Source organism: Acinonyx jubatus, chromosome B1 (assembly GCF_027475565.1).
Source record: "Acinonyx jubatus isolate Ajub_Pintada_27869175 chromosome B1, VMU_Ajub_asm_v1.0, whole genome shotgun sequence".
Lineage (NCBI taxonomy): Eukaryota > Metazoa > Chordata > Mammalia > Carnivora > Felidae > Acinonyx > Acinonyx jubatus.
Genome location: NC_069382.1, coordinates 25,630,354 through 25,655,033, shown reverse-complemented (window position 1 = coordinate 25,655,033; position 24,680 = coordinate 25,630,354). Strand labels below are relative to the sequence as shown.

Genomic DNA, 24,680 nt, shown 5'->3' with positions numbered 1-24,680 from the left:
GGGCCATAATTCACTTTGGATTCTTGAATTGAGAATCTGATAAAAACTATGTATCTTCTCTCTCAAAACATGCATAGAATTTTGATTTAATTTCACATGTTCATAGACCATCTGATGCCCCAATTAAGCATCTGAGTAATTCAACTCCCTCCTTTTGTGGTTAATGAAATTGAGAATAATTATGGCTACATGGCCCACCTACAGTTATAGAGTGAGGTTGGGTAGAGAGTTCGCTCTAGTTATAAAGCGATTTCTGCTGTCACTTGGTTGTGAAATGTCTAAGCAAGAGTTGATTTCAAGTGATTCATATGAGAGGTCCTATTGGCCAGAACGTGCCCGCTCAGCCTCAGTGTGTCAAATTCTCACAGACGGGGCCTTCAGGTAGCATATTTGTGTTAACATGGACAAGACATTAATCGCGGTCCTCCATTCAAATGCTGGGTGAAGGCAAGCTAGGGTCTACTACGGGATACGGGCCTGGACTCTCTCTCATGCTTAGAGATTCTTGGTCTCCTTCCCTGCTGTTGACCTTGGCGCCTTTTTTTCTTTTCTTTTCTTTTTCTTTTTTTAAGTAGGCTTTATGCCCAGTGCGGAGCCCAGTGTAGGGCCTGAACTCAGGACCCTGACTGAGATCAACGACGGAGCTGAGATCAAAAGACTTATGCTTAACCTACTGAGCCACCCAGCTGCCCTGACCTTGCTGCCTTTATGCCTTCGCCTCCTTCTCCAGAGACCAGCCCTGCAGACCAGGCAGGAGAGGTTAGAGAAATGTGGTGTCAGAAAAGGGAGGAGTAGGGCAGAAAACTCTCTTTACCAGGATTAAAGCTAAGCAAAGGCAGCATTCTCAGAACTTCATGTGTTTCAAATATCCTTTGTAGCTGGAAGTGAGAGTTCTGGAAATGTTTTGTATTGTAATCCTAGGCAACCATAGTCCTGATGTTTTTGGAATGTATTTTAAAATGCTTAAAGAGTCTCATGCAGCTAATGTAGAGAAACTGCCCATGTAGGATAACAGTTGCAGTTAAGGTGAAGAGGGAAGTTTCGATTGATATTTTAGGTTAAGAGAGGAATTTCCTTGTGAATGTATTTGCTCTCAAACAAATAGTAAACTGAAATATAGAAATATAACATTAAAGACAAGAAGTGCTTTTTCTCATTGCTTAAGCAAAGTATATGTACTTTTTGGCATGACTTCCTTTTATTTCTTTTTATTATTTATTTACTTATTTTTTAGAGAGAGAGAGTATGAGTGGACCAGAAGCCAGAGGGAGAGAAAGAGAAAGAAAGAGAGAGAGAGAGAGAGAGAGAGAGAGAGAGAGAGAGAGACCTAAGCAGACTCTACGCTCAGCACAGAACCTGACTCAGGGCTTGATCCCACAACCCCGGGATCAGGACCTGAGCTGAAATCAAGAGCTGGACATTCAACCGGCTGAGCCACCTAGGCACCCCTGCATACCATCCTTTTAAGATATAACTTAATCTAGTGGTAAAGACAATACCTGTTATAGAAAATTTGGAAAACAAAAAAGGAAGAAAATAAAAATTGGTGTAAGTCTGGCAAGCAGAGAAAACAACTACTGACAATTTGATGCATACATTTCCAGGCTTTTTTTTTTTTCTATTAATGTGCATTTACACTCACAATGCATATAAATATATGTAGGTATGTACATATCTATTTACACCAAAGTCAGGTCCTGCTTTATATGAAGAACTGTATCGTGATATTTTCAACAAATGTAACAACATAGGTATTTTTAAAGTTATTACATTTTTTTTGGAAAACAATTGCTAATGGCTACATAGATTCTATGCTATAGGTGTGCCAGCATTTACTTAATCATTACTCTATTACTAGAAATCCAGGGTGTTTCCAATTTTCCCCACTTAATACTATTGTATGTGGATCTTTGGGTGCATCTCTATTTCTTCAGAACACTTCCCAGGAGTAGAATATTTCCTTAGGGTTTTGCCAATTATTATTAAAGTTGTGCCAATGTACTCCTAGCTGTAATTCAACCTGTGAGTGATGTTTCCTTATTCTTCTATTTACACTGTTGGTTAATTGTTTTGCTTTTTTTGCGTTTTCTTTTTATTGTATTTGTATGCAATGATGGATATTAAGTAAACTTACGGTGGTAGTCATCTTATACAAACAATTATGCTGTATACTTTAAGTTTACACAGTTATGTATATAAATTACATCTCAAAAAATGGAAAACAAAGATCAGTATAAATACATAAGATCTATGGCGGTTTGATAGGCTAAATATGGTCTACTATTTTAATTTTCATCACTTTGATTACACTTTGAGTGAACTACTTTTGAGGGAGCCTGGGTGGCTCAGTCGGTTAAGTGGCCAACTCTTGATTTCGGCTCAGGTCATGATCTCATGGTTTGTGAGTTTGAGCCCCACATCAGACTCTGTGCTGACAGGGCAGAGCCTGCTTGGGATTCTCTGTCTCCCTCTCTCTCTTCCCCTCCTCTGCTTACTTTCTCTCTCTCTCTCTCTCTCAAATAAATAAATAAACATTTTTAAAAATTAAAAAAACCTATTTTTCCATATATTTGTTATCTAGAGGTATTTCTTCTAAAAGAGCTATTTTCTGGGGTGCCTGGGTGGCTCAGTTGGTTAAACGTCCGACTTCAGCTCAGGTCATGATCCCATAGTCCGTGAGTTTGTGAGTTCGAGCCTCGTGTCAGGTTTTGTCCTGACAGCTCAGAGTCTGGAGCCTGCTTTAGATTCTGTGTCTTCCTCTCTCTCTACTCCTTCCTACCTCGTGCTTTGTTTCCCTCTCTCTTTCAAAAATAAATGAACATTCAAAAAAGTTAAAAAGCTGTTTTCTTTGCATTTTTTATTATGGTATTCATTGTTTGCAAACTGATTTCTGGGAATTCCTTATATATCTTGATATATAAACCCTTGATATACAAACCCTATGTTACATGTATTGAAAATATTTCCCGTTTTTCATTTTCTTCAGCTTGTGATGGCACTTTTATCCTATCATGTAGCACGAAATGGTACCTGTATCTCCAAATTTATTTGAGCTGAACTACTTTACAGTGGGGGCGGCCCTCATTGTATTTATCTAATAAGATGAATGGAGGGGACACATATGGAGGGTTTTCTCAGTTAATGGTGAAGTTTTGAATTAAAGTCCTCAGCACCTCTGGTTTCTCAAAGATATTTCCATTCGAATTGCTGAGATTATACATTGTCTCAATAAACCCACGAATTATAGTTTCAAAAGCAGTCGTAACACAGAATCTGCTTGTATTGATCCCCACGTTGTCTTTTTAAATGCTGTTGAGACTGTCTTTGAACAGTCTTACATGGCTGGCTGCAGTCAGAAAGCCTTCTAGTTCATAATTATATTCTTACTCTGCTTTTCTCTAGGCAACCTTGGCCTGAAGCCTATCTCCTTCTTGCTCTCATTGCACTTTCTTCAAAGGCTGCAAGAACCGAACACACTTTCACATATTCTCCTTTGTTTCCAGGACCATTCACTTCTCACCCCATCTGCTTTGACATAACCATTTTCTTTAATGGTCTGTAACTTGCAAACTCACTCTCAGACACAAATTTCTATGCTAAGATTCTGCTGTTTCAAAAAGAAGCCAATTCAAGGTGCTCTGGCAAAAGCAGGGGATTTATGGTAAGTCTTTAGGGCAGGGAATGTAGCCAAGACTCATGAATCCCAGGCAAGAAATCAAAATGTTGTTGGAAATTCAAGATATTATGCTCTCTCTCTTATATCTGCTATCATTTTATGTCTGCCTTTTCCTTTCATGGTGGACTGGCTTTCCTCTCCTCCCACGTCCCTCTGATAGTCCAGAGACAGCTGCTCATGGTTTCCAGTTTAACATCTGGATCCACAGAAAGACTAACTTGCTCAGTCCTCAAGGGTAGCAGAATGTGCTGCCCCAGAATATGTCACTTGAGCAGAAGGATTATTATGAACTGAAGGCAATTGAGAAGCAGATACAAGAAAAGCTTGTATCTTGCCTCAAAGTAGGACAGACATTTACAAAGGTATCCCTCGCTACCAGGCAGGGCAAAGGTTAATCCCTGGGGACAACTGTAGACCCTCATCAATGGGGAAAGCACTGATTTAAATGTGCATGTCAATCCCACTGCCCCTCGCTGGTCCTCCCACATCTTTCTTCTGTCTTCAGCTAAAGATGCTATATAAGCCATAGTAGTCAGCCACAGCTTTGAATTACTCCCTCTCCTCTGGGTATCTCCTGTTTATACACGAAGCATACATGTTCATAACTTCTGTTTGTTTTTCTCTTGTCAATCTATCCTTTGTTATTACAGAGGCCTCGGCCAAGAACTTGGGAGGAAACAGGGAAAATTCTTTTTCCTCCCTCACAAACTTAAACTCCTAGGATAAAGCTCCTATAATTTTTTCCAGTTAATCTTGGGGCAAATTTTTATTTCATTTGTATACATCACGTTAAACCTGTTTTAAAAGGCATATTTTAAAAAGCCAATGTTAAAAAAAAAGATGAAGAAGAATCAATTTAATATTCTGTGCTAGAAAAAAACCCAAATTCCTAATGCATAAACCTCGGTCCTCTTAGTTTTGAAAATGTAAATTAAATGTCATTATGATTGTAGTCCAGAACCACAAAGACCATCAAACAGTATTATATCTTACAGAGGAAGGGAAAAGCTTCCTCAAATTGTTCTTTAACATCTGAAGAGCCACTGTCCTTTGGGAACAAAGGAACAAAACTTAGGATTCTGCTAGACTTCCTCAAATCTGCTCTGAGAATTCTGAAAAGGACAGTAGCTTTTGAAGACTGTCTTAACCAACTTAGACAAGACTGTATTTTTCCACCTAGATGAAGACAACATAGACAGAAGCCCTCTTCAGTTATCTTGTATTCAGGTACGCTGCACTGAGCCTTATGGAAATATTTATTGGATGAATAATGAAGCCATGACCGACTGTGATGCTTATATTTCGACACACCGTAGTTTCTTATATTTACATGGCATTATTCCAAGACATTTCACCATTTCATAGGATGAAGAAGTTTAGGTAGGGAATCAGGTTTTATTGTTCTGTATTACAGAAGAGGAAACAGAAACTCCTTTTGGCTACAGGAGTAATAAAACATCAGGAAGAACATAAATGGTAACTTTGGCTTTCCTGTCTTCTAATAAGTACGTGGCTTTATTTAAAAAAATTTTTTTAATCTTTGTTTATTTTTGAGAGAGAGAGAGAGAGAGACAGACTGCAAGTGGGGGAGAAACAGAGAGAAAGAGAGACACAGAATCCGGAGCAGGCTCCAGGCTCTGAGCTGTCAGCAAAGAGCCTGACGTGGGGCTCAAACTCGCGAACCTTGAGATCATGACCTGAGCTGATGTTGGACGCTTAGCCAACTGAGCCACCCAGGTGCCCCTAAATACATGGCTTTATTATAATAATAATAAAAACTGTAGTTCTTTGGGAAGACTTCTTATTTTTTTAATGTTAATTTTTTTTTGAGAGAGAGAGAGAGAGACCATGCACATGAGCAGGGGAGAGGGGCAGAGAGAGAGGGAGAAAGAGAATCCCAAGCACGTTCTGCACAGTTATCGTGGAAATCAAGAGTCAGATCCTGAACAGACCGAGCCACCCAGGCACCACAAGACTTTGTATGATCTACTTTGGTGCCATGCTGGGCTTCATGATGTGTGTTTTGTGTCACTGTAGACATCCCCCTGGACTGTTTTCATTTTAGAAATACAATGTTTCACAAGGAGGAGGCAATATGCCTATGCCATTTATTTGAAACTAGCAGTTAACTAAATTTGAAAATGAAATTAACTGAAAATATTTAAAAATGAAAACTGATTTTTGGAGGGGCCCCTGGGGGGCTCAGTGGGTTAAGCGTCTGACTCTTGATTTTGGTTCAGTTCGTGATCTCCAGGTTCACGATATCACACCCCGAGGGGGGCTCTGTGCTGACAGCGAGGAGCCTGGTTGGGGTTCTCCAACCGCCCCCCCCCCCGCCCCTTCCCTGCTCTCTCTCTTTTTCTCTCTCTCAAAATAAATTTTAAAAAATGAAAAATATTTTTCAAAACTATGCAGACAGAAGCAAAGTCTTAAACCATCTGTCCCCCTGTCACCAAATCCCATGAACAAACTTACTACATTTCAGGCTAGGAACTGAAACTACTCCCAGACCTGCACAGGCTGGACACACACCATCCTCGGAGAGGGCACAGAACCTGAAACCACCCGATTGTCGCTCGGGTCTGCTGGAGCACTGCCTTGTCCTCCCTTGCGCAAAGGATGCACCATACAGTGGCTCCCTGTTCCTGGCTCACCTTCAGCATTAGGCGCGAAAGGGGTGGGAGGGGGCATCCTCTCTGCTCCTCATCCTCCCTCTTCCCTCCTCCCAGTGCCAAGTGTTCTACAGTCAGCTCCATTTGCCGTAACTATTTCACAGATGTTTTTCATTTGTCTTTCTCTGGAATGATTTGCCTTCTTTTTTTCCGAAAGAGGATGTCTGCAACAGGACTTGGGCTGAGAACGAAGAGGGGTGGGGTGGGGGTTCAGGGACACCGCTACTTACAGACCCCCCAGGGCAAGTTCTAGAATTCTAGGTGGCATTGTGGCCAAGCCTTTGGCCCTCAGTGAAATAGTCTGGATCCTGCAGAATATCTTCAGCTGAAAGTACTTCCAACGGATGCTAAAAATACATTGCAGTTTATTTTCCTCAGTAGGGAGCATATGTGTTCCTGTTTGACCTGGAAACACAAAGAGATCCAATGTTAAATTGAATGCTGCCTGTTCCAAGATAAATTTGTTTTCTGTAGAGCCGGGGAAAGAAAAAACAACGGACATATTGGTACAATTTTGCCTTTGCTCTCTGGGGGAGTCAGTGTCTTGAACACATTTTTTTTCTTTTTTTTTTAATGCTCTGTTGGTAGTTAAGTGACCACTCAGACTTCTTAGCCAATGCTGATATATGCCGGCTTGCATTCAAATAAGACGGTGAGTCCAAAGAGGGGTAAGAAAAGTTGAAGTTTTTTCCCCCTAAACAAAAGATGACAGATTCTTCGTACTTAATCTTAGTTTGATAATTTAGTTTTCTACCTTCTTCATTTTTTCCCCCTTAATGCTCTTCCCAAAAGACAGAATCTGAAATGCCTTCCATAGTATTATGGACACTTGTATTAAATCCTTTCTCTCCAAATAGACAAACAAGTCAAACACAGCTTATCTACAAATGGCAGACAAATTCTGTTTCCTGCTGTAACATTTAAGAACAGATGTTAAACCCATTTCTTGTAGTTTGGAGATAGTGTTTGTTTAGAGATTTCACTTGTCCAATATGGCATTCTTCAATGCTGTAAGAGCAAAGTTCAATTTCTCCAGCTGGTACCACTTCTCTATAGCTTAAAATACACAGTCGGCTGACAGTGAACAAGACCCATTCCTCTCCCCAAGAAATAGCACAGTGATTAAAACATAAGTTTTGGACTCCACCTTCTGTGGAGTCTGGATTCCGCCACCTTCATTTTCCTCCATCTGTAAAATGAGGAGAAAAGTGGACGAGGCTTTGGTGAAGATTACGTGAAGCCTTGCATGAAACGCTTACAGCACAGTGTCTGAGCACATAGACAACCTTTAATACACGTTAGTTACTATTACGAGTGATTACTCTTTGATATCTTGGTTAGTCATGCCCAGCACCTTCCAAGATCCTCTGTGGCTAAACTGTCCTATGTCAATTCTTAAGCCGTGCTTTCTTCCTGTTTTAAAAAGATTTTATTTTTAAATAATCTCTACACCCAACACGGGGCTTGAACCTACAACCCCAAGATCAAGAGTCACGTGCTCCATCAACTGAGCCAGCGGGGCGTCCCCTTAAGGCTTTATTTCTAATCCTCTTCTGCATGACAAGCCTAAAAGCTTCTTTGCCTCTTTCCGGTTTTCCCTTGATATCCCCTGCTTCTATCCCCAGCAAAACCAAACCAAGAAGGGTATGGCTTGACTAAAATCACGGAGGTGAGATTTTCTCTCATTTGCTTGTAGCCAGGTCCAAAGGAGCATTTTTGTTGCTATTGTTTTTCCAAACAAAATACTAGCTGGACGACGCAAAATTAGAAGAAAGGAGAACGTGGGAAGACCTTCCCTCTTGTCATGGTAAAGGCAGCATATACTCGGCCTCTCCAGACTTCAAGGAGAGAAGTAAATTTTCTCTTGCAATGCTGCAACTCTAGGTTACCTAGACAGCTAGTTTCCATTCTCCAAAACCCGTTCAAACCTCAAGCCCACGAATGTCCTGAAACCAGAACTGTTTGGAAAGTCTAAAGCCGCTGAAGCAAGTAAAGTGATACGTTTCCGGGAAGCTGAGGGTTCTGAACTCCTGAAAGGTAAGGAGACAGCAAGAAAAAGGGGTCTTTTGGAAGACCAAGTGTGTTAGCTAACTGTGCTAGTTTCCTAGAAATGGCCTGCTTTTAGGTGCAGGATGTCTCCTATCCTGGAAAACCCCTCCGTCTTGGGCACACCGGGACATGTGGTTATCTTAGAATAAAGACTTGATTAAGCTGTGGTGGATAACATTAAAATTCAGTGGAAATGGGTACTCACATGATTTTCCAAATGTAAGCATTTTTTTAAAGATTTTTTTTTATTATTAAGTAATCTCTGTGCAGAAAGTGGGGCTCTAACTCATGACCCTGGCATCAAGATGCACGTGCCCCTCTAACTGAGCCAGGCAGGTGCCCCCAAATCAAGGATTAAAAAAAAATTTTTTTTGATGTTTATTCATTTTTGAGAGAGAGAGAGAGAAAGAGAGAGCATGAGCAGGGGAGAGACAGAGAAAGAGGGAGACACAGAATCCGAAGCAGGCTCCAGGATCTGAGCTGACAGCACAGAGCCCGACACAGGGCTCGAACCCATGAACTGCGAGATCATGACCCGAGCCGAAGTTGGACACTCCGCTGACTGAGCCACCCAGGCGCCCCAGCATTTTTAATATAACTAGAGAAACATAAACAGGAAGAACGTAATGACTAAATATTTTCATAAGAAGCTACGCATAATCGAGGCAAGTCCTAGCTGGTTTGTCCATGTGGTTGTAGCAGTGGTTCCTTTCACAGCCTTATTCTACTGGCAAACCCGATTCCTACAAGGAAATAGTCGGCCTTTGTAAGGCTCTTTTTGAAAACCCAAGACTTCACGTGACACCAAATATCCCACGGGCCAAGGAGGGAGCAAGTTTCCAAATGGAGTTGCCTAACACTATTCACAACGGGAAGCCACGGAAGAAGGGTGAGGTCACCTTTAGGGAGTGCTGCTGCTGGCCCGGTGGGGATGGAAGCCAGATTACCAGGCCCAAGGAGGGAACCAGTGGAGAGGAGCCTGACCACTGGCCCCAGACCACTTACGTAAGTCATGCGACAGGGAGAAGAAGTAAAACAATGAGATAACAGCTAGCGGGTCACCAAGGTCAAGAGGAAAATCTGGCAAGACGGAAGAAAGTTGAGTATGTTGAAGACAGAGCAGAAGGTATCAGAGACGCAGGCTTATTTGGAACTTGTTGCTGGTCTTAGCGAGGGGGGTAAGAGGAGAGTACCCCGGCCACCGGGGCCCTTTACACCATGACTGACAGCCACATCTTTCAAGGCCTCGCTTAAGACGCAGCTTCCTCAAGCGTGACCCCCCTTTCCCCGGAAACAACAACGGGTGTCCTAGGAGAGGCTGCACTCTGGGAGGAAGCCCTACGCGTAGAATGCCATTGCCATCACATGGCAGCGGTGAAAATGAAATGCTTTTAGGAAAACCTTAATGTGCAGGACCACCCCTAACTTTTGCAGCGCCTGGGGCAAAACAATAATCAGAGGTCCATATTCTACATGTCTAAATATCTAAATGTGCTACATTTAGCTGACAAATGTGGCATATCCACACGCCCCCCCCCCCCATCCTAACGTGGGCTCCATCCAACACAGGGAGGGGACTGGGACTGGCACACACAGACGGCCATCCACAACCTGGAGGCGAGGGATATACACAGCAGCAACTCCTGAATGACTAGACAGGACTGTGTCCACCTTCCCCAGCTGTTTGCACCAGGAATTTAGTGTTCTTCATACCAAAAGTGTTCTAGAAGGTTGAAGGGGCATGTCCATATTCCTCACTGGCCCATCAGAAACTTTTCCACAAAGGGTGTGTGTGGCTAGAGGAGGACCAGATGTGCCAAGGTTGGGTGCCCAACCTTGCGTGGATTTAAGAGCCATACTGGACACAATTCATTTTCCCGGAGTTTTATTTTATCGTTGCATTCTCCTGATTTGACTTTTTAGTTTTTAGCATAATGACTCTCAAAGAGCTCTTGAAGCAGACATTACAAGTCTTCCTACATGACTGACCCCAACAACACAGAGTAGGTGGAGGGGCTCAGAAAGGTGTATTCCTGCTGAGATTTCACACCAGGCTTTAGTGTTGCGGGGAGGGCTGAGAGGTCCCAAACAGGGCACTCTCTAGCCCTCTCAGCTCTAGTTATCAGATACAGAAAATCACAGGTTATCTCCTGACAAAGGAGAGCACCGTCTTCAAAGACATGGAAGTCTTTTTAAAATGGAAGTATAATTTTCTGACGGCTTCTAAAGGGGAACTGCTTAGGGGCCCCTGGGTGGCTCAGTCGCTTAAGTGGCTGACTACGGCTCAGGTATGATCTTAGGGTTCATGAGTTTGAGCCCTGTGTTGGGCTCTCTGTTGACAGTTCAGAGCCTGGAGTCCGCTTTGAATTTTGTGTCTCCCTCTCTCTCGGTCCCTCCACTGATCATACTTACTCTCTCTCTCTCTCTCCCTCTCTCAAAAATAAACATTAAAAAAATGTAAAAGGGAACAGTTCAGTACAGGTCATTTAGATCTACTCCAAACCACTTTAGGACTTCAGGTTAGCCACTGAAAGTGGGGTAGGGAACTCATGCCTTCTCCAATCTCCTTCCTGAGCCCGAGCTTCACATATGGGTTGGAAGGAGCTAAAGGTGGAGAATTTAGGGTCTGAAGAACACCGTGAAGATGATGCACCAGGGGAATCACCCACATGGGAGGTTAGCGAACCCGGCTCTGCCCTTTACCTAGCTGGCTGATTGAAAAGTTGCTTATTTGGGGCCTGTTTACTCTGCTGGAAAAAAAAAATGGTCAGTGTAGGTCATCTAGAGTGTTTCTTGGGCTGAGAGGCTGGAGGAATCCTTGGGCAATTTGATCTCCTAGGAAGTTTCTTCAGAGCACAGCTCAGTTCTGCCTTCTGACTACCTACATTTCACCTGTGGTGTGGGAGAGGCCAGTTACAAGATGTAGGACCAAGGCTTGATAACCATCCCTGGGGCAGATTTCCAGACTAAGATGTTCAACAGCTCTCTTTGAAGAGACAAACTATTACTATCTAGATAACTGCACCAAAGATGGGTCCGCAAATGAGAGCAACGACATGTGAAGGGAGAACAATTAGTGCGCTAAGCGGTGCATTTAAACCATGGTGCATTTAACCAATCACATTTAGCCTTGCATCTGAAAACTATTTGCTTCATTATTAACCAATTCAGAGGCCGTGATGGAAGTGATATCAGATACCTAATGGGTTTTGAGGTTTTGGTAATTTTTTTTTTAAATGTTTATTTTTGAGACAGAGAGAGACAGAGCATGAACGGGGGAGGGTCAGAGAGAGAGGGGACACAGAATTTGAAGCAGGCTCCAGGCTCTGAGCTGTCAGCACAGAGCCCGTCCCGGGGCTCGAACTCACAGAGGGTGAGATCATGCCCTGAGCCGAAGTCGGAAGCTCAACCGACTGAGCCACCCAGGCGCCCCATTGGTAATTTTTTTTAAATGTTTATTCATTTCTTTGAGAGACAGAGACAGACCCCAGTGGGGGAGGGGGACACAGAATCCCAAGAAAGCAGGCTCCAGACTCAGGGCTGTCCGCTCAGAGCCCCATGCTCTGCTCGAACCCACAAGCTGTGAAATCATAACCTGAGTCCAAGTCGGAGGCTTAACCGACTGAGCCACGGAGGCGCCCCGAGGTTTGGGTAAATTCTGAAGATATTACTTACTTAGTGTAGATGTGATCTCAAGGAAACGTCCTAACAGAGGAAAAATAAACCTTAAAAATGAGCACTGGGCTGTGCATTTTGCCTGGAAACGGCTGCCATTTTCTTGAACTAACAGTAAAAGTACTGTACGATGGGGATATGGGATTTGTTTCACGGGGCCGTTGTGGGGATAAATGGGATACCCTACATGAAAAGCCCTTGCATTGCGTACCCCAGCCCCCCAGCCCCTCCCCGACTCCCCAACTCCGGCCAGGAGCCTGCTCCAAGTCTTCCCCAGGAGAGCTGAGAACGTCTGTCTCAGTCAGTCTGGCACAAAATAGGGCCTCAATAAATATTTACCAAATGAACGAACGGTTGCCTGCTTTAGTCCTTTTGTTTAGTCACACTCTCATTCTAAGCTCCTACAACGCAACCCAGGCCCCCCGAATCCCGCCAGCTCCATCACAGTGTGGATGCAGGGTCAGGGGAAGGGGAAGGGCGGTAAAGCAATGAGCAAGGGCGGCCCCCGGACCCGACCCAGGAGGGGAGAAAAAGGAATCCTTAGAGGCGCGGGGCCAACAAAGAGCCAGACGCAGGCCAGCCCCACCGGGAAAACCCCGAAGCCCGGATCCGTAGCCAGGGCCGGCTCCCCGCGCGCGCCCGGCCGAGCGCGGTCCCCGTCCCGGGCCCGCACCCGCGGGCGCCTCCGGCCCCGCAGCCGCCGCTCGCCCAGCGGCTCCCGCCCCCGGGGCGGTGCCGGGAACACGCGGCGCCTCCGCCGGTCACGTGGGGGCCGCTCCGCCGGGCGGCGCTGCCGCTTCCCGATCGCGCCCTCCCAGCGCCGGGGACGCGGCGCTCGCACTCCCGCCCGAGCCCGGGGAAAGCGGAGACAAGGAGGCGCCGCCGCCCCCTCCTCCCGGCTGCGCCCCGGCCCTGCGCCCGCAACATGCCGGCCGCGGAGCCGAGCGCCGCCCTCCTCCTGGAGCTCGCGGAGGCGACGACGCTGCCGGCCGCGGGGCCGCGGCTGCGAGGGTAGCGGGGCCGGAGTCGGCACCGAGGCGCCGCGAGGCGGGCAGAGCGGGAGGAGGAGCAGCAGGCATCTTCCGCGGCGCGGCGGGCGGCGGCCCTGCTGCCCCGGCGCGCCCATGGCCGGGGCGCGAGGAGAATGCGAGCTGCGCTGCCCGCCGGCCGCCGCCGCCTCCCCCCGCGCCGCGCGCTCGGCGCCCCCCGGAGCTGCTCGCGTCGCCGCCGCCGCCCCCCAGCTGCGGGCGCCCCGCCGCTGGCTGCGCTAGGACCCTCAGCCGCCGGTCGCCGAGGGCTGGTGGGAAGGGAGGGGCGAGAGGGCCCGGGAGACTGGCGCCCGCCCGGGCGCAGCGCGGCATGTAGCTGCGGGCGCCGGCGCGAGGGTGTCGGCCCGGGGCCCCGCCATGGCTGGGAAGGACAGTGGGAACCTGAAGACGGTGAGGCTGTGGCGGGACGCCGCCCTGCGCGCCAGGAAGCTGCGGAGCAACCTGCGCCAGCTCACCCTCAGCGCGGCCGGGGGCTGCCCGGGGGCCGGCGCCGAGCAGCTCGACTCTCCCGACGCCCCGCAGCTCGTGCTGCCGGCCAACATCGGGGACATTGAGGTGCTCAACCTGGGGAACAACGGCCTGGAGGAGGTGCCCGACGGGCTGGGCTCGGCGCTGGGCAGCCTGCGCGTCCTGGTCCTGCGCAGGAACCGCTTCGCCCGGCTGCCCCCGGCCGTGGCTGAGTTGGGCCACCACCTCACCGAGCTGGACGTGAGCCACAACCGGCTGACCGCCCTGGGCGCGGAGGTGGTGAGTGCCCTGCGGGAGCTGCGCAAGCTCAACCTCAGCCACAACCAGCTGCCCGCCCTGCCGGCCCAGCTGGGGGCCCTTGCCCACCTGGAGGAGCTGGACGTCAGCTTTAACCGGCTGGCGCACCTGCCCGACTCCCTCTCCTGCCTCTTCCGCCTGCGCACCCTCGACGTGGACCACAACCAGCTCACTGCTTTCCCGCGGCAGCTGCTGCAGCTGGCGGCCCTGGAGGAGCTGGACGTGTCCAGCAACCGGCTGCGGGGCCTACCTGAGGATATCAGTGCCCTGCGTGCCCTCAAGATCCTCTGGCTGAGCGGGGCCGAGCTTGGCACCCTGCCCAGCGGCTTCTGCGAGCTGGCCAGCCTGGAGAGCCTCATGCTGGACAACAACGGGCTGCAGGCTCTGCCCGCCCAGTTCAGCCGCCTGCAGCGACTCAAAATGCTCAACCTCTCCTCCAACCTCTTCGAGGAGTTCCCTGCCGCGTTGCTGCCCCTGGCTGGGCTGGAGGAGCTCTACCTTAGCCGCAACCAGCTCACCTCCGTGCCATCCCTCATCTCGGGCCTGGGCCGGCTGCTCACCCTCTGGCTGGATAACAACCGGATCCGCTACCTGCCCGACTCCATTGTGGAGCTGACCGGCCTGGAGGAGCTGGTGCTGCAAGGGAACCAGATCGCAGTGCTGCCGGACAACTTTGGCCAGCTCTCGAGGGTGGGCCTGTGGAAGATCAAGGACAACCCGCTGATCCAGCCCCCCTACGAGGTCTGTATGAAGGGGATCCCCTACATCGCAGCCTACCAGAAGGAGCTGGCTCATTCACAGCCGGCCGTGCAGCCCCGCCTCAAGCTGCTTCTGATGGGCCACAAGGCTGCGGGGAAGACCCTTCTCCGCCACTGCCTCACGGAGGAGAGAGTGGACGGAAACCAAGGAGGAGGGGACAAGGAAAAGAGCTACCCGCCTGCGGCTCCTTCTGTGAGCAAAGGCATCGAGGTGACCAGCTGGACGGCCGACGCTTCGCGGGGGCTGCGGTTCATTGTGTACGACTTAGCCGGGGATGAAAGTTACGAGGTGATCCAGCCCTTCTTCCTCTCCCCAGGAGCCCTTTATGTGCTGGTGGTGAACCTGGCCACCTACGAGCCGCCCCGCTTTCCCACCACCGTGGGCTCCTTCTTGCACCGGGTGGGGGCCCGCGTGCCTCACGCCGTGGTGTGCATTGTGGGCACGCACGCAGACTTGTGTGGGGAGCGGGAGCTGGAGGAGAAGTGCCTGGACATTCACCGCCAGATCGCCCTGCAGGAGAAGCACGACGCCGAGGGGCTGAGCCGGTTGGCTCGGGTGGTGGACGAGGCCCTGGCCCGGGACTTCGAGCTGCGCTCCGCCAGCCCCCACGCAGCCTACTACGGGGTTTCCGACAAGAACCTTCGGCGGCGCAAGGCCCACTTTCAGTACCTGCTCAACCACCGGCTGCAGATCCTCTCCCCGGTGTTGCCCGTTAGCTGCAGGGACCCTCGCCAGTTACAGCGCCTTCGGGACAAACTGCTCTCGGTCGCCGAGCACAGGGAAATCTTCCCCAATTTACACAGAGTGCTGCCTCGGTCCTGGCAGGTGCTGGAGGAACTGCATTTCCAGCCGCCCCAGGCGCAACGACTGTGGCTGAGCTGGTGGGACTCCGCTCGCCTGGGCCTGCAGGCGGGGCTGACCGAGGACCGGCTGCAGAGCGCCCTTTCCTACCTGCACGAGAGCGGCAAGCTGCTCTACTTCGAGGACAGCCCAGCCCTCAAGGAGCACGTCTTCCACAACCTCACCCGCCTCATCGACATCCTTAATGTCTTCTTCCAGCGGGATCCTTCCTTGCTGCTGCACAAGCTGCTTCTGGGGACCAGCGGCGAGGGTGAGGGCGAGGGGGAAAGTTCCCCACCGACGGCGGCGCCCACCCCGGGCCAGGAACTGCTCCGGACCACCCAGCTCCATCACTATGTGGAGGGCTTTCTGCTTCATGGGCTCCTGCCAGCCCATGTCATTCGGTTGCTGCTGAAGCCTCATGTCCAGGCCCAGCAGGACTTTCAGCTGCTGCTGGAGCTGCTGGAGAAGATGGGACTCTGTTACTGCCTCAATAAACCCAAGGGCAAGCCTTTGAATGGGTCCACGGCCTGGTACAAGTTCCCATGCTATGTGCAGAATGACGTGCCCCACGCAGAGGCCTGGATCAACGGGACCAACCTGGCCGGACAGTCTTTTGTGGCCGAGCAGCTGCAGATTGAATACAGTTTTCCCTTTACCTTCCCGCCCGGGTTGTTTGCACGCTACAGCGTCCAGATCAACAGCCACGTGGTACACAGATCGGACGGTAAACTTCAGATCTTTGCATATAGAGGGAAGGTTCCTGTGGTGGTCAGTTACAGACCTGCCAAGGGGGTCTTGCAGCCAGACACTCTGTCCATTGCCAGCCATGCCTCGTTACCAAATATATGGACGGCGTGGCAAGCCATAACCCCCTTGGTAGAGGAACTGAATGTCCTACTTCAGGAATGGCCTGGACTGCACTACACCGTGCACATTCTCTGTTCTAAGTGCCTTAAGAGAGGGTCGCCCAATCCACACGCTTTCCCAGGTAAGTGGAGAGAAAGACGTGGCTCTTCTGTGGGTAAGCGGAGAGAGGGATGTGGCTCTTCTGTGGTAATGTTTTAAGGTGCATTTTTTGAAGATGCTGGTGTTTCATTTGATCGACTGTTTGCTTAACCTCACAGGCGCTCCGGGAAAGTTTTTCGATGTGAATGCAGGGGGTTTTAGGGACGAGCAAAAGAGAAATACAGTCACCAGTGTCATACTCCCCTAATAAAAAGACCCAGACCTCAGAAGCGGGTTCCAGGCCCACTGTTGGATTTTGGATCTCCTTTTCCCTTTTCTCAATTCAGCCTGCCTTCCATGGAAGGAATTTCAGGTGGTTGAACAGAAGACGGATAGCTTCATGCTGAGCCCTGGCTTATTGTGCATATTAGACACATCTCTACGGGGTGCTCGCGGCTTGAGATGTCATTGTCATCATCTTTGGTTTAAATTCAGCGTAATCATAAAGTAAAAATTATCGCTCACTTTTCTTGGGAAATTCTAGAGAAGAATGTTTTGTAAATGGGGTGAATGATGGTTTAGTAAAGACAAAAAATTCAGTCTGTAATGCATGACTAAGTCCTGGGATCACTGTTGCCCAGCACACTCTAAGGCATGGAAGATAGATTACTGAAATCTCTGAGGGGAGTTTCCTCGGGTATTTCCTGCCAGTTTTGTGCTTTAGAGATGTCTAAAGGTTTGGTTTTTGCTAAGCGTTAGAGCTTTTTGGAAATACTTTGTGAGAGATGGAAGGGACAAAAGGCTGACAAGAGTTTTATGGGTTTGTTTTTTTTTTTTTTTTCCTTTTTCTCTTTTGGGGACTGTTTTGCAATAGACGTTTTTCTGTTTTACTTTTTTAAAGCATTGTAGGTGAGTGGGAGAATTCCAGAACTGGTGGTGTGGGATTTTTTGAGCCTGGTTAATTGATACCCTGAGTCTTTAGCTGGGAATGTGTCCATTTTTCACACTGGAGCATTCTTTAAACAACTCCGGCTTTTGGGGAGCAGGTATGGTTAACAGCATTCCGGGCGTCGTAGGGACAAGCCCAGTGACAGCATCATGGCCAGTTCCCCGCCCCCCCCCCCCAGTCTCCTCCCCCAGGGTACATTGAGCTGTGATGAAACGGAAGACCGCCTGCCATTCTGATCTTTGTCCTAGTCTGAATGCAGCTCCTAATAGTGTCAGGAAGCAATCGGACACCAATATTTCCAAAGGTAACCTCTTCCTGCTGCCCTAGATCTAGGCTGAGTTTAATTCTTCAGCCTGAAAAAAGCCACCGTATTCAGTTACCACCAGTCAATTGAGCTGTCCATTCGGAATGATTATCTGGTGTCATGTCATTGTCCGTGACTCTTCAGTTTGTTTTATATTTGCCTTGGTGCCTTCCTCATGAAAGCAAACACTTCTTTATTGTGTTACTGGATTGAAGAAAGTGGTTACGAGTTACATAGTCACAGAGTAGCTCATTGAAGGAGCTGCCCAAAGCTGATTCATAATCCAAAGATGAAGCGTTAATAAATCTGTTCCTATCAACAAAGGGGAAGACACAGGTTATTGGACAAGCAAAGCTCCGGGCAGGGGAGTTCCAGGAAATTTGAGGAGTAAACCACGAGGCCAGAATTTTTTCTTTTTTTTCTAACCTCAGATCTCCATTTTTTATTTTTAACAGTCAAAAATTCCACAAGCAAAGCACGTACCGTGTGCCAGGCTATGGAAACCGAGAGCCCCTTCTCTTGCTATTGTTTTGCCTGTGCGTCTTTCAAAGGAGGCACACCTGGTTTGCGATGTAGGCCGTAAGGAGAAGATGATTTTCTCAACGTAGAAAACAAATAAATGGTTGAAAACCATCGAATTGTATTATATATCGAGTAAGAGTAAATCATGAGTTGGTTTTGTGCTAGAGATTACGCACGTCTGGCTTATACATGGTCTGAGAACTAAGTTAATCTTTTTCGCTTCATTTAGGATTGTATTTCTTTGAAAAGTAGCAAAGGGCACAGAGTAGTGGGAAAAAAATGATTATGGGTACATTCATGATATTAAGAAGACAGAGAAGTAACCGTATGGTGACAGATGTTAACTAGACTTACTGCGGCGATCATTTTGCAAGGCACGCGAACACTGAATTGTTACGTTGTTTACCTAAAGCTAATACCGTGCGTTAAATACACCTCTAAGTAAATAAATAAGTAAGTAAATAAAAGAAGATGGGAAGAAACCCATTTTCCTCTTTCAGATTCTTCCGTGTGACAGAACTCATTTGATACTATTTGTTAACAATTCTGAAAGACTTGGGAAGAGCTGAGATAATAAGTAACTAGAAGGCAATGTAGGAACAGAATTATAATGTTGGGTGCTCAGTTAGGGCATACGGTTAAAAATACGTTTGAGCCCCTAGGTTTTATTGAAATATATTTTACCTCAGCAGAAACTTTCTTTAATCTACTGGCAGCCCTCGAGTCTCTTTAAGAAGTCGTTTTGCATTTTAGAGAAGTTAAAACAATTTGTTACTTAGTTTTACGTTCAGTTAAAGTGTCAAACTCCCCTGTAAAGTCTTAACAATTTTAGATAGGGTGGTGTGAAATTGAAGGAGAATGTTTTGTGGACCCTTTGCTTGTACGTGTGTGAGGCAATTTTAAGTGGTTTTTAAAATCAGTACTTTTTAATACAAATGACTTGATCAAAAATCTGTCAGAGGAATTTGAGACCCATCAGAATGAAGTTTAGTGGGGAAAAAAAGTCATTTATTGTTTTCAGTGGTGAAAGACTGGATTTTTAATTTTTTCAACTTTAGGACATTAAGTAGTAAATTACTGTCTCCCTTGATTTTATACAGAAGAAATGTAAAGTTGCACTACGATCTCTTAAAGTTTATTTTGGCGGGGCAGGGGTGGAGGGGGGAGTCTGTTTTGGCCCTGTTCAATGTCAGTAGGGCATTGCATTTTCTGGCCTGAGCTGCACCAATGTCATTGACCTAGAGAGACATAATGCTGGATTTCTCTTTTCTGATTTTAGTTTACAAAAGAAATGTGATGTTTTGGAAAATCCTCAGCCAACAACCACTTGGCTTTAAAAGTTCTAGTGAAAAAAAGATCCACTTATGTTGTTAGAGAGATTAGCTATGTATCTTATTTAAGATGAAAGCATTGGGGCACCTGGGTGGCTCAGTTGAGCGTCTGACTTCACAACAGGTCACTATCTCACGGCTCCTGAGTTCGAGCCCCGCGTCGGGCTCTGTGCTGACAGCTCAGGGCCTGGAGCCTGCTCTGATTCTGTGTCTCCTTTTCTCTATGCTCCTCCTCTGCATACGCTCTGTGTCTTTCTCTCCCTCAAAAATAAACATTAAAAAAAAAATTTTTAATTAAAAAAGACAAAAGTGTTGAGTGACAAGAGATGCTTTTGGAAACTCGGATGAGGTTAGATAGATCCTAAGTGTATGGTCACGTGTTTGCCCGCTCTCACCAGGTACTGACCTGCCAGAATCGGACAGCCAGGTTTCCTCCTCGTGACTTGGTGGGATGTTCTTGTCCTGGAGTGAAGTCTCTTCTTGTGGAATATTCATTCATGCTTTTGTTCTTTTCTACAGCATGCTATCCAAGCCAGGAGCACTGACTACTCCTTCGGTTGGATGATGCATGGCACATTGAGTAAGATGTGGAAGCCAGGCTATAGGTCTGAGCAAGACTCTCGTCCCTTGAGAGTCCGTGCAAGTGGTTGAGTGAACGAGGTGCGTTTTTAAATTGGAAGAGTGGGCCTTCGTGAGTTGAACTTGGTGTGAATGTAGTTTTTCACTAAATATCCTGTTCTCCAAATCATTAAAGGTCCTGTGTAGGAATAATTAGGAAGCAACCCAGGGCAGGAGACAGACTTCCCACATGGTCGTCTTTATATTTGGTCTGTCTCATTCAGGCAGTGACCTGATGCCTTTCTCCGTCTCCTGAGTGCTTTGTGCCCCTGTTCTGTTTCTTGCACACTGTATACCTCTGAGGCATCCAGCGTATTCTGCCTTGCTCTGCTGGTGTTTCTGTATGTCACAAGATCTCTTTGATTAGGTTGTCCACTTGCTTCCTCTGAGCAGGAGACCCGCCTGAGGCTTGGTGGCTTTTTGTAAGAGCCTCTCAGATGTTTGCTGAATGATTGTTTGGTCTTTTGTGAGAAATACCTTTTTTTTTTCTTTGTTATTCACGTACTCTGTCAAATTCCCAGGTGGCCCCCGTAGTAGTGATCATCTTGCTTTGTCCTGTGTCCCAAGTTCCCTCCTCTGCCCCACAAACGTCCCTCTGGTGTTTCCATTGTGTCTGTGTTACTGGTCTTTCCCTTGAATGGGCCCTTCATTGTGACCACTGAAGCAAAGGAGAATTCTTGCCTTATTATAGCTCAGTTTTAGAGTTACTGGAATCTGAGCATGACCTAGTTGTTTGGATTGAATTAGTCATTGTTTTTAATTTCACAAAGGTTATTAAATATCTTTTTAGTTTAGCTTTATTAACATTGATGCCTCTTGGCTTTTATTTTGTGAACAGTCTTCTTTGAACTCTGGAGGGCTTTGTTTCATATAAAAATCAAAACCTTAATCATGCAGTGGGAGAAAGAAATACCATGAAAAATAGAATTCAAAGACTTGAGAGGCCTTGGGAGTATTCAGATTATTTTAAGTATTAGGTGCTTCTTCTTTAAACCCTAGAACAGAATCTCAGGCCCATCTCTGCACAAGTAGTTTAGAATTTCCCTAGAGAAAGTATTTTTTATTCGCGAGCAGATGTTTTATGTCATATTCTGCTGTCTGCTCGTCTTACTCCCCAGTAAACCTCTTCTTTTTGTTCTTAGTCATTTACTTCATTTTAACACGCAAAAGGTCATCTTGGGGATTAGGTGAGAGAATGCGCTGAGGAAAACAGTTGTTTTCCTGTGTCTGTGGAGAAGCGGGGAGGGGGCTTCTGTTCTATAATACAGGACAGGAGGGGTGCAGGCTGATATCGGGGTGAACATTTCTGGTTGCTTTCTCCATTCACCCATTAAGTTGCTTCACTCCATGGAAACCTGTTTTGATTAAGGACCTGGTCATCCATCTAGTAGGATGCTGTTTTTAAAAAGCTAGGGCAGGTGCTGGCCTCCTCCCTCGCCCTCTCTTGGCTCCTGAGGCTTTGCAGTCCTGTGGCCCGGGGTGGAAAGGAGAGTGGCTCTGTGCTTCTGGGCTCTGTGGAGAGCACCCTAGTAGGGTCTGCTTGGGGCAGGCCCGGGCATCTTGTTGCTCTCCCTGGTTCAGCCGCTCTGATTGCAAAACCAGTTCCCGGTGGTTGTCAGGTTGACGTTTCTCTGGGGACTGGCTACCTTCACTGTAATGCGTTGGGATGGGGAAGCACCATTTTGGCCTGCATTCCCTAGTTATGCTCTAGCATCAAAGAAGCTGTCCCCTGATCTGTACTTGGCTTCTCACATCCGGGCAGCCGGTAGAACCCAGAGCAATCCGCAGGCGCCTCGGACAACCCCAGAACACGTATGATGACGTGTTTTCCGTAAAGACTCTTCCTCCCATGTAAGGTATGGCGGTACATACCATGTAAGGTATGACAGAACCATATGGCTATGGTTCTGTCCCTTCCTCTGAGCTCTGACGTTTCCTGTGATGGCACAGCACTCCCGGACAGGGCCAGGCGCAAGGCTGAGACGGTTGAAGGTGTTCAATAGAGGTTGATTACTTTTCAAGAACTCAAGAAACTCTAGTGTTCCATAATCGATTCCTTGGCGAGGTGCTTTTTTGGGTTGTTTATGATGTTCTGGGTCTTAAAGTGTGTATTTTAAGGTAAACGTATACCATTTTCCTGTGTGATGTTTCCGGCACCTGTATTCCTGCCTCCTAGCTCCTACAGGAATGGGGGAGGGGTGGGCATAGGAGCAGCTTACCGGGAGGTCAAGGTGAACAAGTGCAGCAGCCAGCTTCAGAAAGCCCTCTTCCACCCGATCTCACGTTTGCTCCCGTCGAGTCAGTGAGCCCTGCCCGCCCCCCCCCCCCAAGTGGACTGTTCCCTAACTCGCTCCTTCTGACTCACCCCCAGCCCCCCCTTGACATTGTCCTCTAGACAAAGTGTAAAAGGTGAGGAGAGTGCAGGTGTGGTGCTGGTCCAGGAAGGAAGACGTTTTCCATGGTTCGTACCAGCCGTTTGCCTTCTTCCATCGGCTGTTGCCTTTTCCGTTCCGGGTTAGGGGTGCGGGTTTGAGTTCCTGGAAGGCGGAAGAGTTGCTGGCTGTGACGAAGGCAGATACGTTTCTGCGTGGACTGTGCTGTGGATAAGAACTCTCAGACCCCGCTGCCCGCACGCTGGCGTGTTTGTGGAGAGGGAGGAGGAAACGTCTTTAGTTATTTTCAGTTTGGGCACGGAATGCTTGAAAACATATTCTCGTCTTTCCTTTCTCAACATACTCTCTTAGCTGAACATTCTGATACTTCGTTTCTTAAAGAGTAAATTGGTGAAAAACCATCAGCATCCTTTTTTTCTTTAGCCTTGTATTTCCAGAAGGCAAAGAATACAAAAGGAGAAGAAGGTTCCTGAGTTTGAGCCCCGTGTGGGGCTGTCTGCAGTCAGTGCAGAGCCCGCCCTCTGTCTCCCTCTGTCTCACCCTCCCCTGCTTGTGCTTCGTGTCTCTCAAAAATAAATATTAAGAAAAAAATCCACATAACAGGAAATTAACTCCTGTTAAGTGAACAGTCCATGGCATTTAGTGCATTCACGTGGTTGTGGCCCCCACATGGGAGGTCAAGTGCTTCCGGAGGCAAGGAGCAGGTGAGGTTGCTGGCTTCCTGGGCGAATGGACTGGAAATTCTCTTGCCAGGTTCTTTGTAGCAACTATGCTTTTAAGGCACGAGTTGAGGAGAGTAGGGCTTTTTAGGCCAGGCTCTGAGATGCCACGTTGATGAACATCTAACATGGTTGCATCCGGAATCCTCTTACTTGGCGTCAGTGAGAGGAAGAAAGTAGTTCCTGGGCCTTCCTGTCTGTTCTGTGGCATTTGTGATCTCATGGGGTCTGACGATAAAGAACACAGAAGAGGAGCGCCCCTAAGTACTGTGCAATCACGGTCTTCTGTGCAGTGCTGTTTCTCTACAGAAATTTTGAGTAGCGCTCTGGAACAATTTGCAGAACCATAGGCAGATATGAGTTAAGGAGATGGAGTAGCATGGAGACAAAAATTAGGTTATTAGCAGATTAGACGGCCAAGTGTACTGTAAGTTTATTAGCCGGATTCTGTCATTAATCACTTGAAGACCTGCTGTGTACAGAAGTCTGTACCGAAATAGGAGTTGGAGGAGAATAAAATAAGTATGTGGCCTAGGCCATGGGGAGCTGAGGTGGGATTTTGGGCTTATTTATTTATTTTGAGAGAGAGAGAGTGGGGGAGGGACAGAGAGAGGGAGAGAGTGAATCCCAAGCAGGCTCCACACTGTCAGCGCAGAGCCCAACGCGGGGCTCAAACTCACAAACCGTGAGATCATGATTGGAGCCAAAACCAAGAGTCGGATGCTTAACCCACTGAGCCACCTTGGCACCCCGGTTGATACAATTTTTGATTCTCCTGTATATGGAATCAGACTACATATGGAGAAATTCATTTGCTGGTTTGAATCATTACTGAGAAGAAGAACCTGGCTTTTGATTTTTCCAGAAGAAAAATGTGATTGTACTGACAGAAAAATGTCCTCATACTTTGAATTTGCTTGGCAGAGAGGAGTAGGTGGAGAGTAATGCCCGAGCCATTCTCTTCAGTTGACTTCCAGTTTGGATCACTCGTTTGCAAGAAATTGCAGGCAGATCTGGAGAGGATGCTGAAAAAAGACAATGCATGGTACCCGAGGCTTTCTAAAAACTTTGAAAACAAATCTGCTTTTTTGAGGAGGAATAATGGCTCCTCATCAGGGACCTTCACATCTCTGAGTCGTTTATGGATTTGCTTCCTTTTGAGAGAGATCAAAGTGATCAGTCATTTCTGACACCAAAGATTTATGAACATTGACTCTGAAGACGGTGCAAATTAAATGGGATGCTGCTATAGTAAAAATATATGGCTGCTGCTTATACGTTTCTTTGTTGGAGGATGCTTTGTTGAGGCGGTTTTCTGTTGTCAGCATGTTAAATGTTGAGAGAATTAAAGAGTTAATTTTCTTAGATCCTCTCCACCTTTAAAATGAAGGACTTATATTAGTACCGTGTT

General features: G+C 47.4%; 1 protein-coding gene across 5 annotated transcripts in view; it reads left to right on the top strand.

Annotated features, from left to right (window-relative positions):
* The first annotated feature begins 13,341 nt into the window (after window positions 1–13,341).
* The window catches only part of MFHAS1 (multifunctional ROCO family signaling regulator 1), a 101,037-nt gene continuing 89,698 nt past the window's right edge, over window positions 13,342–24,680 (top strand). For all 5 annotated transcript variants that reach the window (XM_027077299.2, XM_027077300.2, XM_027077302.2 and 2 more), the window contains exon 1: window positions 13,342–16,476. In XM_027077299.2, coding sequence (XP_026933100.2) covers window positions 13,479–16,476 — 2,998 coding nt within the window. In that variant the 5' untranslated portion in view covers window positions 13,342–13,478. The remainder of the gene's footprint in view (window positions 16,477–24,680) is intronic.